This window comes from Anolis sagrei, chromosome 1 (assembly GCF_037176765.1).
Source record: "Anolis sagrei isolate rAnoSag1 chromosome 1, rAnoSag1.mat, whole genome shotgun sequence".
Taxonomy (NCBI): domain Eukaryota; kingdom Metazoa; phylum Chordata; class Lepidosauria; order Squamata; family Dactyloidae; genus Anolis; species Anolis sagrei.
The window spans coordinates 34,423,918-34,444,759 of NC_090021.1; the positions used below are offsets into that span (position 1 = coordinate 34,423,918).

Sequence of the window (20,842 nt, forward strand, 5' to 3'; positions counted from 1 at the left end):
CATACAGAGTAGCAATACAAGCAGCAATACACAAGAGACCCATCTGAAAGGAAAAACAATGAATGAACGACACTCAAGGCTTCAAGCCATGTGCAAATTGAACAGGATGAGAAGCACTGGAAAATAAAGAGATGAGTCAGAAAAACAGCCTGGACTGTAACCTCATCATGAACTGGTAGGAAAACTGAAAAAAAAAATCAAAACCTGAAGCCCCGTTTGCACACTTAGCATAAAAGCAAAAGGGCTGAAATGGCTCTTGCAGGATAGAGAGGCATGGATGTGAGCCAAATAGGCAACGCTTCATGATAGGAAAGATTACTGTAGAAACAGATTATTTCAATCCCCTTAAAGGGAGTCACGTTCATTCATTTAAAAAATAAACATGGTATTTGTTATGAAGCAAGATTCATTTACACATATAAATTACACAAAGAAAAAAATGGGAGAGGCGAAAAAAAAAGAGTTGATGCATCACATATTTTGGATATTTTTTTTTTTACAAAAGGGTTATTTCTCTGGTAACAACAGATTGATAGTTATGGAGAGATATAAAAAGTACAGGCTTTGTAAAAAGCAGCACTTATATGCAATCTGTAATAAATGCAATGTTGTAATTTGGGCCATAGGAACTTCTCTTGGGAAATTTTATTCGTCTTGTCGAAAATCTTATCGCTTTCCTTGAAATAATTCAGTCATTTCAATCCAGAGGGAGTCCTTAAGTTGTTTATAATCCTGCTTTAGGAATGTGATGGTAACTTGGGAAGTGTAGAACACCCCTGAGAAATTGTAAGTCTCGATGAAATTCTTCTCTCAAAATTCCTAAAATGGGTTGCATTTCCCTATAGTCTTAATTCGGTGGTAAATATCCTGTTAGCTGCATCCATTTACTTATTAAATGGAAGTGGTTGTGAATGATTAGCCATTGTGTGCAATAGGATTGACTCACTGATGCCTTCTCTGTCAGCTGAGCTATAAATTCACTTTGGGCCCCAACTATTTAGAAAACTGTATCTGTCTGTATGTGTCTGCTTGTGTTTCAAGATCTCGCAATGGGGAGGATTCAAGAGAGAGCCTTTTCTGTGGCTATTTCTAAATTATGGAACTCTTTTCCCTGGAACGGTCAATTGGGCCTCTCCCTGTTGTCTTTCTATTGGCAGATAAAGACATTTTTATTCAAGGAGGGGTTTGGTTTTAATATGTTGTGGCAAATAGAGTTTGAATAATGGGAGAAGTGTAGTGTTTATAATTTGTTATGTTTACAAGTCTATTATTTCTCACTGGGACTGAAAATGTCAAAAATGAAACAAAAGAAAGAAGGCCAAAACAAACAAAAAATAATAATAACATGAATGGATATTCATTCCTCATTTTGAAAAACACTGGTTGGCATATTAGTAAGAAAGAACATTACATCACAACTCACTTGGTCATTATGAAGGTCACAATTTTGTTTGCCTTTGCAACAACCCAAATCTCACTAAGACCCCTTGGGATGTATCTACACTCTGGAGTTGATGGAGTCTGACACCATTTTAACTACCATGGCTCAGTGTTATGGAATTATGGGATCTGTAGTTATATAAAATCTTTAGCCTTCTCTACAGGGCTAATACCTCACCAGAATTTGACTCCCATGATTCCATAGAACGAAGCTATGGCAGCCGAACTGCATTAATTTTACAGTATAGATGCCCCCAAGTAGCTCCCATTTTTTTTGGGTGTCATGGAGCACCAGTTGTAAAGCATACCTCTATTTTCTGTTAGCTAGACTATGATGTGTATCTCCTCATTCTCTGACAACCAGAAATGGACAGGTAGGGAGGATGCAAGATAGGTTTTTCTAGCATTGAGAGACATTAGCTTGATCTCATAATATGGCACCCAATACCATAGCATCATATACAGTATATAGAGGACCTCTTTGTGACTTCTGGTCCACCCTGTGCATTTATTGTAGTAAGACCTTTTCAGGGCTATAGCCTACAGAGTGAAACCTAATAAACTGTTCTCTAACTTATAAAAAAATCACTCCTCAATCTATTTACTTGAGAGTAAAGCTAATTTAAGGAACATAAGAATTTGAACTCACTTCTGAGTAGTCACATATAAGATTGTAATTGTATTAGTCTTTAAACTGCTACAAGAACCTTTGTTATTTTTACACAACTGCAAACATGCCTCTCGGGAATAGAAAGTATTTGGAAAATTCTCCTGTCATTTCTGGCACAAATATTCAGAACAATACACTCACAATCTCCTCGGTGAAATGTATCTCCATGAACCCCTGCCTCTTCCAAAATAAAATTAGTCATAAAAAGCCTTTCCCTTTGCCAATTCCATTATTCATAGCATTTAAGATCCAAGGAACCGACTTGGGAGAATCATTTTCTGTTCTTCCTTTTGCTGCTGAAGAGGGCAGTCTTTGCTTTCTTTTAATACAATACCCCTTAATTATTTTAGTCCCTTCCCCCCTCCCCTTGCCATCCCCCAATGCATTAGTGGGACCATTTGTAAAGGAGTAGTAACACAAAGTGAAACAATGCCATAACTGTCATCCAAATTGTTCTGTACAGAGTACTGGAAGTGTTCACTAATAAATGATATAAAAAGGTCTTTTATTGACAAGCTGCCATATGCTGTTTGCATTAGAGAATATGAGAAGATGATGGCTGGTGCCCCTCGATCCCAATGGCATTCAACCCGGTGCGATAGCAGAAAACGCTTCAGTTTACTTAAAGCATTGATAACACCTCTAAATAATTAACTGAGGACTTCCTGTCTTCAATTACTTAATGCTTTTTTTAACATCTTGAGAGGATTATAAGCAATTTATGGATTTCACATGACGAGCACATTCACCACTATTCCCACAAAGCATTTATGGGATCATGTTTCCAAAGCTTTGATGTAATTAAAAATAAGCAGCGAGACAATGATGCCGTGGCAAGGTGCAAGCCTCCTCATCTGCAATTTGTAAGGCTCTTGGATTCAAAGTCTCAGGGAACGCTAATGCTACAGCTTCATTAATGTTCAACTGTTGCTCTGGGAGAAGCCAAGGTTTTTGAAGAAGATGAGAAAATCAAAACACAGGTCTGCAGGGGCCTGAAATGAGGGTTAGTTCAAACATTTGAGATTGTGGAATAAGTACAGTTGTTTCAGTGAACATCATGAATTTAGAGAGTAGTAATTATCGCCCTGCAAAAAGCACTATCGTGGCCTTGGGAGGAACAGAGCAGGCTTGCCTTGGAGAGCAAGGGAGATTCCTTTTTATATATTTGTCTCTCCTTAGACAAAACACTAGAATAATATATATTAATTGGCAATAGTTTTGTTATTACAAATAACACTACAGGATGAGATCTTCCAACTTAGAACAAAGAGAAATCCTTGCCTTCATCAGAAATATGGCATAACGAAGAAAGAGCATAGGAAAGTACCTGAGGTACAGGAAATTTTAGAACAAAGAGAAATCCTTGCCTTCATAACGAAGAAAGAGCATAGGAAAGTACCTGAGGTACAGGAAATTTTTATTTGGATTGTGACTTCCAGATTCCACCAAACAACATGATAATGTATGCTTATGAATCTAGTAGTTTTACTCCAATCTAACATATAAAGAAATGCATTCTTCAATCCTCTGTTGGCTCAAGATTCTGGAAGTTTTAGTCCAAAGGGGTTTTTTTTTTCTTTTGTTGCTCATTACTGCCGGTTAAGTTCCCCAGAAATACCCTGTTGGAAACAAGGTGCTATACGATCTTTGGTCAGATCCAACAGATTTCCTGTTAGAATTTAAGTGAAGAATAAATTTCTTTATATGCTAGATTGAATGGAAGAAAGTGCATTTTGAAGAAAGTTCAGATTTCATAATAGCAAAATAAAAGGTAGGTCATCTAATTTAGAGACTAAGACAACATTACTTCATTCTGTGGACATGTGTGTTCAGGTCTGTTTAGTATTTTGGTAAAAAATACCAAAATACTAATACTGTTTAGTATTTTGAAAGAACATACCAAAGCTTCCTGCAAGGAGAAATATAGCATAGAGGAAAATACTAAACAGATTCTTCTCCCAGTAAGGAGGATTTCAAAAATAATGTAGGGTTTTTAAAAACAAATCTAGGCATGTTGAGACACTGACATCTTTCATCTGTGGTCTCAACTACTACAATCTCCTTCATGTGAGGGTCAAGTCTCTGGCTCATACTTTGGAAGTTATATGCTACAAATGATGACATCACTCAAGGAGGATATGATAAAGTTCCTTTGGCAAAGCAACATGGCATCTTGCAACATCATTCATTCTGTGCATAATGTTTATTTGTTACCTTTTCTTGTTATTTTGGGAAATGTTTTGCAGTGCATTCATCCCCCCCCCCCCATTTTTATGATGCTAGGATATGGGGGTTCTTTTTGGAAGAAGAATGTAAAAGCAGTGAGAAAGTAATGTGGAGGAGAATGATATGAGCAACTGAAGTATCTTTGCAAAATATAAATAAAGTTTTATTACTTTAATAAAATCATTTTACTAAAATTTTACTATTATTTTACTATTTTATTAAAATCATGGTGTTTTTTCTAACATTCAAAGATGTTGAAAAAGTGAGGTCAACAACATACTATATAAGAATGTTTTAAAGGTAACTTTCCAAGCTCTGCTCTGTTACAACTCTAAAATGATTTGCCTCCTCATAAATATATTTGGAGCCATTTTTTAAAAAGAACATCAGAAGACAGACTGCTAAATAAGACAATGATGTCATGCTTTTAATGGGCCTTCAGGCCTTACCTGATACTGTATGCTGCATCTTGCCTGCAGTGTCATTGTGAATAAGACCTTTCCCAATCTGACTGATCTGGTATTCTCGGATGATACCGTTTGGCTTTCCTGGTGCCGTCCAACTCAAATGCAATGCCGTAGCACTCAAAGCTGTAACTGTTGGTGGCTGAACACTCTCTGGGACTCCTTGGACAGTGACTGCAACTACCTGAACACACATGAATTAGACAGCAATTTATTGTAATAGTCCACAAGATACCTTGATCAATGAGAATGTCACTTCTAGTTTAAAATGTTGTTGTTTGCCCTGGCATATCATTACCACAGCTCTGTAGAACTAGTTACTTTTCTCCTTTCTTTTAGCCTCCCATCCTCTCAAACAGTGAAATCTGACCTTGAATACGTTTACGTATGAGTTTAGGTGTACAATTTATCAAAACAGATTCACAGTGTTTTGCCTTCAATTCAAAGCACTGGGCGAAAGGAAAATCTGGTTGGCAGGCTGTCTGGCCAGAGAATGCATGAAACTCCCTTCCATATGGTTAATCAGTGTCTTTGCATTTTAACAGCCTGATTTCATATGGGTTTTATCACCGGTAAACATTGGCATAAACTTTGATGCCATTGCTACCCTTGCCCTTAGCCAGAGGTGCCATCAAAAGGGATTGCTATCTCTTCTTCAGCTTACATAGGCACATGTTGTTTCTTGGAGAGCAGAAAGCAACTTATATTTCAAGAAATTAGAAATTTCTTGCTTTAGAAATTAGGAAGTACCTTTCTAAACTTTGAATGATAGCACTGTGATTCTTTTGTCTCTCCTCTTTTTGATTAATAAGGAGCAGTGGAAAGGTTTCAATAATTACAACAAGTTCTAAGTAACTGGAGCAAGTGGGCCTGGAAAAAAAACTGGCCAACACAGGATGGTTGATTGAATTGTTGTTTTGTCTCAAATTATTTCAATAGGTCAGGATTTATTCTGTACAAAATTGAGAGTCTGCTAAGAAAACCCCATATTTCCGTGAAGGAATTTTATCTTCTCTGCAGAAATTGCAATTTCTTGCACAAAAAAATGTGTTTCTGTAAAAAATGTGTCAGGTTTCTTTTTGCAGAATATGTTTTTAACTATGGTGTTTTCGGTTTTAAAAAATCAGTAAATTATGTGCACAACCCTGCAAAATATTCAAAGACTTTCTCTCAAAAAGAAGAAAATTGCAAAAATTATTCGTCCTTTCAGAATTAAATTAACAAAAAATTACATCCCTAGTAGCAGACATGAAGGAGTAGAGGCAGTTGAGAAATATATTGTTTAATTGTCAGTACAATAATCCCATTTTAGAAAATAATATAACAAAAAACGAAACCTTGACACAAAGAGACAAATATAGCTTGTAAATAAATACCTGTAATTAATTGCCAAACTACTTTTGGAAAGTGTTAGAATGAGTTATATAAGAAGTAGGTGGAAAAATTACACTGTCTAGCCGGTATTGCACCACCTGACATCCGCCGGGAAGTAGCAGCCAATAGTGAAAGGACCAAGGCAGAGACATCTCCAGCCCATCCCCTGTTTGGGTATCAGCCAGCACGTCAATGACTTAAATCTAGAAATAGTTTTCTAAGATCTACAGAGACACTCACTGGAACACCTCAGCAAGCGAGAGTCCAAAAGAGGCAGGCCCAAACCCAGAACCTCAACCAATGGCTGATACCCAATGAGAGACTCCCCCCTGGGCACACAGAGGACTGGGCGACCTGGAAGGCACTGAACAGACTGCGCTCTGGCACCACAAGATGCAGAGCCAACCTTCAGAAATGGGGCTACAAAGTGGAATCCTCGACATGCGAGTGTGGAGAGGAGCAAACCACTGACCACCTGCTGCAATGCACCCTGAGCCCTGCCACATGCACAAGGGAGGACCTTCTTGCAGCAACACCAGAGGCACTCCAAGTGGCCAGATACTGGTCAAAGGACATTTAATCAACTCTCATACTCACAAATTCTGTAATCTGCTTGTTTGCTCTGTTTCTGTTAGAAATGTAATATAATTTGACTGGTTGTTCTGACACGACAAATAAATAAATAAGAAGTAGGTACCCTATATAATATATACTCATGTAGAAATCTAGATATTTTAGCAAATAAATCAACCCAAAAAACCTGGGTTGACTTATCCAAGGGTCACATGAGTATTGTACTGTAACTTTTATTGCTTTTATTGGTTTTATGGTTGTTTTTGCCTATAATAATTATTGTTTCTGTTAATTATTGTTATTACTAGAATTGCTGTCTTCATTAACTGATGTTATTGTCTTTTGCTGTTATGTGATGTGGGCATTGAATTGTGCCTCGCTTTTGTAAGCCGCCCTGAATCCCCCCCCCCCCCCCCCGGGGTGAGAAGCAACCAAAATAAATTTTACCAAAAAAGGAACCATCCTTTTCATTGAATAGAGTAGCAAAAGGCAATATTTATTTACATCTGTATACCGCTTTTCTCACCCTGAAGGGGTGCTAATCTTTCCATCATGACATCAGTTCTGGCCTTTTTAAATACCTGGACAAGAAAATGGTGGTATTGCCCAAAGATGGCTGGCTCCCTAAAGTGCTTTCCCCTTTGCTTGGAATAACCCTCTATGTATCCACAGGTCATACTGAATTATAATTTTGGCCTCCAAGCCTTCCTTCAATTAATACATGAGATCGACTTATACATGAATATATACAGTAGCTACATTTCCGTTGATTTAGGATCTCTTCACACCAGGCAAACATGCCCTGTTTTGCCACTTTATTACATGCCTTAGATGGGGCCTGCCACACCATCACATGATGCAATTCAGGCTCCACCCACTTTCCTCCCAAAGTGGAGGCGGAGCACTGAAAGGCGCTACTGATGGAGGTATCTGCACTTTCCTCCCCAAATCCCCATGTGGTGGCAGAAAGGGCAGCCGGGCAACACGTGTTGCCACTTTTTCTGCCATCTGATGGGAAGAGGGAAAGGTTGCTGACACACCCTTTCCAGTCCCCACCATGTGATGAGGGGAGGAGGGAGAGCACGTGGGATGTGTGACAATGTAGTAAGACTGCTTTTGACAAAAGGTAGGCCTTTTTAAAAACCCCAATTAGGATCTGAATTGAAATTGGGCATCTGTTGATATACTCAACTGTCCTTCATGCTTTGTGACTCATAGTAAAGTGAAGACAAAGTTTTCCTCTTGACATTCAATCTAGTCCTGTCCGACTCTGGGGGGTGATGTTCATCTCCATTTCTAAGTCAAACATTGTCTGCAGATGCCTCCAAGGTCAAAGAGACAGGGAAAAGCATTCATGACTACATGGAGCACTGTTACCTTCCTGCTGAAGTAGTATCTATTGATCTACTCACATTTGCATGTTTTCAAATTGCTAGGTTGTCAGAAACTCGGCCTAACAGCTCACTCTCGCTCCCCGGATTTGAACTGCCAACCTTTCAGTCAGCAAGTTCAGCAGCTCAGCAGTGCAACCCACTGCACCACAGAGGAATACAGAGTGAAAAAGGTACTCACCTTTTTACTATCTGCACAGCCGGCAACAGTACAAGCACGCAGTTGATATGTGTATTCCTGGTATGGCTGGATGCCACTAGTATCCATGAACATATTTTCTTTTCCTCTGAAACGTTCAATCCCATTTCGGAGAATAATGTAATGAATAATGATACCTTAGCATAAAGTGGGGGGGGGGGGGGGGAATCAGAAATTCATTGTCAAACAATTTTTAAAATTACGTGAGAAAGAGCTACCTTTCTTGGGAGCAACTTGTTATATATTGGTGCTAACCCACTTGTAAACACACCACTTTAGAATACAAATAAAAGTTACATTTCTTGTGGTTATGGTAAAGTAATAATTCTTTAACATTAGGCTATAATGGTCCAAATATTAAAGACTCTTGTCTTGACTTGGGATGAATGTTCAGATGTACTGTGCCAGTGGCCATGTTTAGCATTTCCTTGAAGGGAGTGTGAGGTTTGAATTCCCTCTCTTTGAAGAATATAAACCCAAAACCTTAACACTGGCCTTAAGCAATTTTTCACAGTTCGGGAGTCAAATAATAGAACACATCTCATGTTTGCATGGGGTGGAGGTTAAAGTAAATGAGAGTAAGTTATCATGCTCATTTTCTGAGTTAGTGAGCAAGGCAGGTGTGAATTGTTATCCAAATTTGCCTGATTTGGGAACAAAACCCATTTTCTTTTGTTTTAAAACTAATGCTTTTTAAAACTTCTTTTTCATAATGTAGGAAGAAGGAAGAAAAAGCAATAATTGTCAACCAGAGCCATACCAAACAAAACAAAACAAAACAAATAGTCACAGAAATTAATCAGTTTAGCCTCACTGTGCAGGACAGATATCCTCCCAAAATGATCTTAAATGGATTTCTGAAGAAACCACAGCTATCCAGAAGAATAACAATTCTTATTTAAGCTTTTCTCCTAAAGAGACAGGGAAAAAGCATTCATAGTCCTTTCCTATGTGGGAGATGACATGGAAATCTGTTATTTACCATAACAATGTGGTGGCCAGAACCACCATATAAATAATTTGAAGACTAGTCACAGTGTAGGATTTGAATGCAGTGCTAAACTGTGGTTAACTTTCAATTGTTTTATGCTAGTGGTTCCCAAACTTTGATCTTGCAGAAGTTTTAGACTTCAGCTTCCAGAATTCCCAGTTGATTTAGTTGGCTAAGTCAACTGGGAGCTGTAGTCCAAAACTCTAGGAGAACCAAAGTTTGGAAACACAGACATACACTATTACAATCTGGAATAAACAAAAGAAGAAAATATGCATGACAATATATTAAGCTCATAGATGAGTAAATTCCTCATAAAGTGAGACTGCTCCTTTTGAGTCCAGGTCTGTTCGGAGATGAATGCAAGATAATGGAATCACATGCACACTTTTCTATATCTGCTTAGTCTACTATTTTACAGCATAAAAGTTAATCAAATGAATATACAATAGGGTTTTATCAAGATACCATTTGGGTGATAGGGTTCTTCCCATCTTAGAAAGATTATGTCATCCCGATTATCCACCTTGGTCCACTGGGGTGGATTTACACCTTCAGGTACATCTTGTTTAGTTGTAGCACTGCCAATTTCACTTAGACCTTTCCCATATTTGTTCCATGCAGCTATCCTGTATTCATATGTAACATGAGGTTCTAGGTTCAGATCTAGAAAGTTAAAAAAGAACAAAAGTCTACATGATTGTGTTTTATATTTGATCATTTCTTTTAAACCAGTACTGTTTCCTAGCTTAGTTTCTATTCTGATTCATTTTTGCATTGCTTTACCCATTGAGACTTTAGTTTAAGAAGGAAGACATATTTATTAAAGGTATGAAAAAAATGTGAGCCAGACATTTTGCCCCAGCAACTATAACAGGATCATATGGTTGTCCAGTGAAGCTAACTAGCGTGAGATTCAGGGCAGATACAAATGGAGTTAAATTATCACAAAGTGCGTGATTAATTCAAAAGATATTATGATGATGACTACAGAAATTCCCCTCTCTAATGCCAACAAGTGGCTACTGTTCTGATAGTTAGGAGAAGAATCCACTTTTTAGATTTTGGAGAGAGGAAGACAAACAGCAAATAAGGACAACCTATCTTCATTTTCTATGCAGGGCTTCCAAGAGTTATCTGGAGAGCCATTTTGGAGGGGGGGGGGAGTATTAGTCTGAATGAATCCTTCCCTGGTTAGATTCTTTTGTGATTTTCTCTATTCATATATATTTTTAACCAATGTACTGTTGAATAGATTTTATTTCAAAACAGGTCTCTAAATGTAAACAGGTTGTGCTATAACTCAAAGGAACAAATGATATCTAATCATTTGATGGAATTTATATTCTAGTCCAAGGCTAGGCAACTGTGGCCTTACAGATAATTTGGGCTGTGATAACCACAATCCCTCTCCATTGTCTATGGTTAAGTCTGATATAGCACATTCTTTTACCTGTGAAGGAATATTGAGTGGGGCCTCCCGTGTAGACTTTCTCCTCCAAAGTTGGACATATGCCTACATTTTCTTTATTCCTCAAATTGCCCTGGGGACTCTTGATCCAAGAACATATATGGGTATGCTTGTTAAAATCACACCGTCCACAATATGCTGTTGCTTCCATGGATATAGGACACAAAGTGCTTGCTTTGCATTCTTCTTTTACCTATAACATTGGTTGACAAAATTATTGTTGTGGTTTTATTTATTTATTTATTTATTTATTTACATTATTTCTATTCCGCCCATATCGGCCTGAAGGCACAATTTGATGCCATAAAAATATATACATTGATAAGCAAAAAGAACATTATAGTGCATTTAAGCATAAAGACAGTGCATTGACGCAACCAGGACTTTTACTGATTGAGAAATACAGAGAGAAAAACTTCAACTCTCATCATGCTCTGAGAGGAAGTCAGAGACCCTCTCTGGAGAAGGTGCCTAGGGAACTTTTCTGCTGCCAGGAAGGGAGAAAAGACACTGCAAGATCTTCCCTAGGAGCCCCACAGCAGACACCTGCATCAGATATAATGCAGACTTAATTCCATCTTCTCCAGTAGTCAATAAATCCAGCTCTCTTGATCCGTTTTGCCCAGCTTTTCGGTTCCTTACTCCCCATTCTGTTTTTGGAGTATTACATGAAACCAACTACTAAGTATTACAAATCATTTTCAGTCAAACTAATCTGGGCCCAAGCCTATTAATTAGCCAGCATAAGGAGAGTAGGAGGAAACCATACTAGCCTTCCTAGGAAGGGAGAACCAAATTTGGAAGCAGCCACTGAAGAGACCCTCTCCCTTTTACCCAACAAGCATTCCTGAAAAGGCAGTGGGACTGAGAAAAGGACCTCCCTGAAGATGTGAGAGCTGAGACAGGCTCATATTGGGAGATTTAGATTTCAGGTATCTGGAACTGAGCCATTAAAATAATCTACAACCATAATCTTTACACATCCTTTTTTTCTTGCATTGATTTCCAGTTTCCTTTTGTTTATAGGATGGCTGGAGAGAAGAAATTAATGGGAGTCAAGTGTAAAAAAGATCATAATAGTGTTTTGATCTTAATCCCACCCCACCTTCAGATAAACTAGCACAAGATATTGTGTGGTGAATGAGGAACAAACCTCTATAGTAATTATACTGCACATTTCTTTGAGTCCCCCCAGGGGTGAGAAAGGTGGTATATAAATACTGTAAATAAAACAAATTTCTAACATTAACCCAGGAAATTCTCCTGCATACATTTTAGTCATACAGTGCAGTGATCCAAGAGCACTTACAGATTGCCTCCAAGACCAAGGCAAAATGGAGGAACCACTAATTAGGGACACTATAATCAACAATAAGGTAGAGTTTTAAATAATAGCAGAAAGCACATCCATAACTATTGGTGCCTACCTAGCATATCATAATGCAACTTTATTTGTATTCTGCCCTATCTCCCTGAGGAGACTCAGGGCAGATTACCAATATACTTTCACCTTTTTTCACCTTATAATTTTCACCTTTTTTCTACATCTGATACATTCGGACCACACTTCACAAACCCACTATGATTCCACTTTAACTGCCATGGCGACATCTTATGGAATTTTGGAGCTTGCGATTTGGTAAGATACTTGAGCTCACCAAATGGAATTGTAGAATTAATGGAATTTGGAATCCCTTTAACCGCCACAGCTCAAAGCTATGGTATCCTGGAATTTGTAGTTTGGTGAGGCACCAGTCTAACACTCTTTGCCAGAGAAAGTTAAAGTCCTCATAAAACTATAAGTCCCATGATTTCAAAGTGCTGAACCACATCAGTTAAAATGGTGTAAAACTACAAGCTCCATAGGATGCTACCATAGCCATTATAATTATATAGTGTGAAAGGATCAAAGCTGCAGAAATAAAATTCTGCCTTATTAAGAAATCAGTTTTCCAGTGGTTTTGAATATAATAGCCATAGCATTAAAAATATTGATGGTCCATCGAGAATAAGCAAACAAGAACAACAAGATCCACCATCCAATAAAGTTTCAGAATCTCTAGTTCTGCTAATAGGAACACATCACACAATGGAAGGCAGGTAGACACACATACCAGCCAGGTTTTAATGCAAAGTTTTAGTCCTTTCCTAATCTGAAGTGCTGAGCAACACTTCACAAGAAGCAGCTAATCATTATTAATTCCTTTAGAATTCACTGCAATAACATCAATCATGGCAATCTCATTCGGTATTAATATGGATGTAATGTGAAAATGAATAATGCACAGAGGAGTTTTTATATTCCTATTTTACAAAAATAGTTATGAACAATGTATTTCTCTTTCGATTGTCAAATCAGAACTACCAAGAGGTTTTCTATCAATTACCTTCATCGTCATTCCAGCTGAAATCCTGTCAGAACAAACATATTTCAAAGGATTATATCCAAGTCCATTACAACATTCCTCGCTCTTTGGAATAAGTTCAGTCTCACAGCATTTTAATGGTGCTGGGTCATTCTTTTTAATGTGGGCTTTAGACTCACCACTGGAAGCTGAGCAGCATATGGTACTTGACATATTCACATATTCATGTCCACAACAGAACATTCCTGCAACAATAAAACATTATATATGAATACGAAAAGGGGGAAAGTGGAGGAAATACTTAGAATGCTATAAAATATAGCATAAAACTGTCAGAATGAAGCAGCTACTGATGCTGGGCAAAAAGGTATCTAAAGTGGTACTTAATGTTGAATTTCAAGTGACTAAACTGATTCAGTGCCTAATTCTGGTGGTCAGAAAGATGTGATCTCTTGCTTTCTTGTGTTTTGTACAAAAAAGATGTTAAAATCTGTAGATCATAAAGGTATGCTGGATCTCCATTTTGCTTTTCACATATTTAATAGACACTCCTACTTGGTGGTCTGATTCTTGCAGTCAGTCCTGACTACAGTGGTTTATCTATGTGTTGATTAACATTCAGCAATTGATTGAATGGATCTACACATATGTAAATCCCTTTGATCAGAATTGAATAACTGAAAAGGAACTCAATGTTATTTATTATTTATTATTTGTGGTAATTGTATACCACCCTTCTCAACCCTGAAGGAGACTCAGGGCGGTTCATAGTGTTGGCAATGATTAAACGCTGCCGGACTACTCAACTGCCTCGGACCTTGAGGTAGAACGACTGAGTCCGTATCCACCACCCATGTTCCAGTCTGTGACTAGGGGCTTCCAGATTTCACAGTCCTGCCCCTGTCGCCACTCACTGGTCGCCAAGGGACTTTTGTTGGTTTGTTTTTATTTTCTTTGAAAGACCTGTGCGAGAGTTTTTTTTTAATGTGTGGAGGTCAGTGCACAACTAATCAACACAAGTCTTCACAGAGTGAGGTTCCACTGGTGGTGTAGTTTAACACAATGACCGTGGCTTCTCAATCTGTTGCAGCCTTCTTCCGCCATTGTAACATATACCATGTTATCCTCCGCCTACTCCACTGTTGAGGTCTTTGGGTCTTCAGACTGTGCTTGGTCTGGAACCTCCCCCGCGGCCACTCCTGGGAGTGCACGACTCCAGTCGTTGTGCCCGCAGGTTCATTGGAACTCGCAAGCCCCTCACCATGACAAGGTGACAGTCCATCAAGGGGCTTGCATGTTCCAATGAACACACCCTTAAGTGCAATATAGCAACACTATAGCAATCTACACATCAGTCAGTAACTTTAGAAAAGTTCTCAAAATACAGAATAACTTCGGATGCTGTTCTATAAGCATTTTCCCCATGTTTCTAGGGTAAACTCAATAGAGAAAGCATTATTACTTCACTATCCCTCATCTTCCTTTTTTGCTTCCCATCCTCTTCAATTTATTATTCCATTATGCATTTATTATTTCATTATTGCAGTATCTGGATACACTGAACAATCTGGGTGCAGCAAATAGAATCTAGGTGCAACCATTACTTCATTTGGTGTAGTAATAGGATGGTCCATTTTTATGGCATTTGCACATATAAGAGCCTATGTTATGCTTTTATGGGCTTGTGCATAGCTCTTTCAGCTATTAATTAAAACTAGGGTTGAGACATGTCATGGTTAATCTTTTGCTCCTGCATCAAGATTTAGAGTATCTACACAAGGTTCACAAGTGTGGTGAGAGGCATTTTAACAATGAGTAGTGAAGATGGAATTGGATAAAATCTTATGATAGGAAGAAAGTAGGAAACCTAAAATAGTGAACACCAGATGGAGTGGGTTCATAGTACAGTTGAACAGCAATGCATAAGCACCTAGATTGAACCTCTGGCATTAAGCTCTGGAATTGCCTTCCTAGAACCTAAACTGATGACTTCCAGTGTCCTTCCAGTACTTTTTCGCCAACTAATTTGGAAAGTGATTTCTTTTCATAGCCTGCAACATAGTATGTATTTGTGGTTTTTTCAAATGGGTATACTATTATTGCTTCTTATTTGTTGTTGATGTTGAGTGTTCCCGACCTATGGTGACCCTGAAGCAAATTTAGAATTGTTCAAAAAAGGTTTGTCTTTGCATTTCTTTAAGATTGAAAGAACATGTCTTGCACAAGGTCACGTGAATGCAAATCCTGGTCTCCAGAGATGTAGTCCACTGGTTAATGACCATGTTAGTTCCCTTTCAATTACATTTTAACTTTTGTACGTTTAATGACATAAACTTTAATAATAATAACAAATAACAATAATGTGTAATATGTTATTGTCATTTCTCTTTTAAGAGAGAAAAATGGCATAAAATAAATAGAAAGAGAAGGAGAGGGAGAAATCATGGATGAAGAAGGGAAAGGTCTTTCTTCTTCTAAGACCCTATGGAATTGCTCCCAATCATAACGGATATCACTGAGCTACACAAGCAATCCTATATGTTATCAAGAATATTCTTATGCTCCTATAGCAGGTATGGGCAAACTTTGGCCCTCCGGGTGTTTTGGACTTCGATTCCCACACTTCCTAACAGCCGGTAAGCTGGAGTTGAAGTCCAAAACACCTGGAGGGCCAAGGTTTGCCCATGCCTGTACTATAGTCTTAGAATCATAGCACTGGAAGAGGCCACAAGGGCCATCCAGTCCAACCTCCTGCCATGCAGGAATTTATTTATTTATTTTGAACATTTATACCCCATTCTTCTCAACCCCCAAAGGGAGGTTCAGGGTGGCTTACAACGGCAATAATTCGATGCCAACACATACAGAATACATACACAATATATCACAACATTACACATTAAATAAAACCATTAAGTTAAAATCCATTATAAAACATTAAAAATCCAATCCAATTCAGCATCCCAAGACTTTGCCAGAGCCTGTCCATTGTCAGTTCATGTAAAAATTGCAATCGCTATCAAGCCTGCACCCCAAATGCCTGGCCCCAGAACCATGATTTAAGCTTCTTCCTGAAGGAAAGGAGGGATGAAGCTGACCTAATCTCGCTTGGGAGCGTGTTCCAGAAAAGGGGGGCCACCACCGAGAAAGCCCTGTCTCTCGTCCCCGCCAAATGCGTTTGCAAAGAAGGTGGGACCAAGAGGAGGGCCTCCCCGGATTATTTTAACGTCTCAGGCGGGACGTAGAGGGAAATATGTTCAGACAAATAAGCTGGGCCAGAACTGTATAGGACTTTATAGATCAAGACCAGCACTTTGAATTGTGCTCAGAAATGGACCGGCAGCCAGTGGAGCTGACACAACAGGGGGGTAGTATGCTCCCTGTATGTTGCTCCAGTTAGTAATCTTCTGCATGAAGGCTGTTAGAACATTCTGATGTGATGATGCACCCTGGCATCCATCACACATTCTCCTTAATTGCTGCCCGTTGTACTAGTTGGAGTTTCTGAAGTCTTCAAAGGCAACCCCACATAGAGTGCATTGCAGTAATCTACTTGGGATTTAACAAGGAAGGCACAATCAAAGCACTTCTGATATGTGACTCTCCAGCCTCTGTTCGAAAACCACCAAAGAAAGAGAAGCCCCGAAACAGCGTATTCCAACAGCTCTTACTATCAGGATTTACCCTCCCTAATGTTTAGGTCTTGTCAGAAAAAGAATGGTACCTGCACTGACACTGTTCTCTCTCTCACTAAAGTAGACAGAAGCCAGAGGTTTGAACAAGACTTGTGCCAAGCTACCGTCTGGCTCTCTGCTGCGGCAGAGGCTTCTTGGCATGATGCCATCTGGCCTCCCTAGGGCAGCTGTGGAGTCAATTTACAACTGCTCCAGGGAGAAGAAAGCCATCTGGAACCACCCTAACATTCCAATCCTAATATTTGTTGCGCCAGCATGTACATTCTAAAAGCATAACACTACAAAAAAGTAGGAATGTCTGGTCACAAATCAGCCATTCTGTAACATGGCTATGATCCTGGCATTTATAAGAAAGCAGGTGTGAGAATAGCAAAATTACATGATATGGCAAGGGTTAGCAGAGAGAGGGAGAGAGAGAGAGAGAGCAGAAACAATCTTTAAGTAAAGACATTCCTCTTTTAGTTTCTTGAGGCATTTAAAAATCAGTTGTCATTCTTTCTCAATTTCTCAATTGGGTGTGTGCGTGAGAGTTAGCATGCTGCTTATTTTACCAAGTCACAGACTGAAAGCCACAGTGACCTCATTGTGAACTGCCTCTCTCTCCGTCCTTTGTGCAGATGCTGTTTTCTATTTACAGATGCAAAAGATCAAAGAGGCAGTTGTACAGGCAACCTCCTGCTATCTAAAACAATATTCCAGCATGGCAGACAATTCTAGTTCCTTCTGCATTTATGTCAGTATTTATAAACCCACACATTACAACTAATGTTCCGCAGTGGGGGCCAAGGTGACAATTATATCCTGAGGTGAAAGGGAGTGCTTAGGAAACTGTGAGCAGAAAGTAGGACAAGCATACCTTTTGGAGAGAAGATTGCTAGGATAATTATGCCTAAAAGTTCCCCCTTAGCTAGGACTATACTATGGGGTATAATTATTCTAATGGTTAATCTAGCACTGCATAAAACTGAGCAGGGCTCAAGGGGTGTGTAAATTTCAAACACATTGAGGTCTATAGAAAGTAAATGGCATTGTGGCAGGTTCAACTTTGCTAAGTGAAAACATTTCAAACTCACCAATATGTAGTGGGAGTCAGAACTGACTGGTTTACAAGGAGACAAATTTCATTCTCCCTTTCTACCCTTCAGCTGGATTTCTATCATGGAAGCATTGTACAAACAGGGTATATCATACCACAACAGCATACCAACACAACACCACTTTAACTGACATATCCCTAGTCTATGGACCTCTGGATTTATACTTTAATGAGGTATATGTTATAGACACTGGAAGTTAGAGGTGTGGACTTGTGTTATCTACTAGGACAGTGCTTCTCAACCTGTGGGTCCCTAGTTGTGTTGGCCTTCAGCTTAACAGTTGGTAAACTGGATTGGATTTCTGGGAGTTGTGGGCCAAAACATCTGGGGACTCACAGGTTGAAAACCACTGTACTAGGACATTCTGATCAAAGTACAAAACTCAAGATACCATAGAAGGGAAATTAAAGTACTATCAAATAGCTATGAATGTGCAGTGCGGCTACACCCAATATTGCATTTTCAGTGATGACTGATTTAAAGCTATATCTTTCATTAGGCTGAGCAAAGCAGGAACAATTGCTTCAGGGCAAAAGAAGCTGGGGAGCAGCGGGGATTGCAAGATGTTGTGGGTCAGGGTAACGTGCATAAATAGGCTGCTAGCACCATCAGGACAGTTGAACACGTGAGGACTTAAGCAAGAAATTTAAATGCCAACTGAGTTAGTTTCTGACAGTTGAAATGGAAGAGGGGATTTGCAATCTTGTTCCTTACCACAGGCAAGAAAATACCATCTGACTTAAGCTCTTTACTGGATGAAATGCCCTCAATATAAACTATTTGTTCCAGGTTAATCTTTCCATTCTGCCTTTGCCTGGCAGTTTTGCATTATAAAATACAAGAAGGAGCACCTGTCTTTATATGTGCCTACCTGAGGATTGAGGCCCTCGTTTACGTCCCACAAGTGAGGCCAATACACCACGTGAGGAGATGAGAGAGGGTATTCTTGGCTATGGAACCAATTGTGGAATGTCCCTTCATCAGAGGTCTGATCAGTGTCAAAGCCGATTTCATCGAGGTGCCAAGTAATAACATGGCTGCTTATTAAAGATTTGGAACATCAGTGATTTATCTCCAAATGTTAATGTATATGGTTTGAAATGGTTTTGATCCTTTAAACCTATTTTAACATCTTAATTGTATTTAAAATGTTTTAGTCTATTTTTGTTTTGATATATTTTAACTTATTTGCATTGATTTTACTTGTATATTGCCCAAGATCTTTGAATATATGAGACAGAAATGGATGGATAGACAATATGACAACCACTGCTGATTTATCTTAGCCAAATCTGAAGTTTGGTTCCAGATTGAAGTCTGTTGGAAGGGCCCTCTTTTGTCTTCTACCAGCAAGATAAACAGACCATAAAAAGACATAGAGGAAAGCCCTCTTTGTTATAGCAACCTAGCTGTGAAATATCATTAAAGGCTCAGATGATGCCAATATTGGCTTCATTGGTACAAAGTTAAAACATTATTTTTAAAAACATGAAGCCTTGGGCTCTCATGATTTTATCCAATTTGTACTATTTTATAGTTTTATTGTTTCAAAGAGTATAATATCCTTTAAGGATATAATTACCCTTTATCTTTCTATATTGTCAGTTGATTAAACTGAATTTAGTGTACACTATTCTGAGATCTTTGGATATAGTGTGTGATATAATTATTCTAATAAATAAAATAAATGAAATATTCTTGCTTCCACATTGTTCCCACAATTGGTCTCCTAAAAATATTACACATAATAGATTATATTTATTACATCCTATCCTACTTAGTAAATGGCTCAAAAACATGTTTCTCGACTTTCTTATAACAATGAGAAGGGGATACCTTGATTGAAAATATTTTTTGCAATCTGGACCAAATGCACACATGTCAATTTTTGGTGTGCAGAAAACAGACTCTTCTACACAGAAAATCGTATTTCTGCTCAGAAAATTCTATTTTCAGTGCAAAAATACAACATGTAAATTTTGCTCAGAAAAATCCACTGGCTTTATACAGTCTTCTCTTCAAAAACTTTGCTAATTTAGAAGGCTTTCATACAGTGGGAAGATCATTTCTAAATTTACTTCCATTAATGAATAAAACAAAGGAACCTATGTAGTTTAGTCAAGTACATAGAATTCATTGCTAGAGAGTTATAGTGGTATCATTCCACAGCTCTCTGGTGGAGATGCCTAAGAACCTTATTAAACTACAAATCCCAAGATGCCATAAGATAAAGACATAGAAATTAAAATTGTATGAAATGTTGCAGCAATATAGTGCAGATGCAATGTAAGAATGTGGTTATATTACATGATGTGTGCCATGTTGTTTGGGAAGCAAATGCAAGTGTTTCAGTTGAAAGGCACTTCTGACAAGCAAAGTAAAATTTTGATAATGAGTTGTCTTTTATTCTAGGGCAGAAAAAGAAGACTGCATTCTCTTGCTGAGAACCTCATCTTTGTTCCAGTGAATAAAATTTTTCAGCCAAGATTTCACTCACATAACAAGAAGTGACTCCCTTTCTAGTTTCTTTGGTAAACCATTACTTCTTTAATTATTATCAACCTTGTTCCAGCGTGATAAATTGCTAATTACTTAATACCCTAATCAGCGTTCATTCTTTGCGCAGATAAACTGTGACAGCGCCATTAATTTAAATAGTAATTTCACTTAATGGCCAGAACGGCACACCAGATTTTTATGCAGCATTTTCTGAAGACTGCATCCATCACTGCAATATTCTGACATAAAGATGTCTGACGTGCACTAACTCACTTAGGGAGAGCAGATGTTGCTGAGCAGAGTTTGGTAGTAATTCCCATAGTGCATCACTTCAGCATGAATGAGCTGCAAATTCAGAAATAGACATTCCTCTGAAACTGCACTCT

General features: G+C 38.4%; 1 protein-coding gene across 2 annotated transcripts in view; it reads right to left on the reverse strand.

Annotated features, from left to right (window-relative positions):
• USH2A (usherin) overlaps positions 1-20,842 on the reverse strand; it is a 546,480-nt gene that overhangs the window by 110,997 nt on the left and 414,641 nt on the right. For both annotated transcript variants that reach the window (XM_060754270.2, XM_060754269.2), the window contains exons 51-55: positions 13,187-13,410; positions 10,782-10,992; positions 9,797-9,994; positions 8,320-8,474; positions 4,786-4,984 (exon numbers count right to left, since the gene is read on the reverse strand). In XM_060754270.2, coding sequence (XP_060610253.2) covers positions 4,786-4,984; positions 8,320-8,474; positions 9,797-9,994; positions 10,782-10,992; positions 13,187-13,410 — 987 coding nt within the window. The remainder of the gene's footprint in view (positions 1-4,785; positions 4,985-8,319; positions 8,475-9,796; positions 9,995-10,781; positions 10,993-13,186; positions 13,411-20,842) is intronic.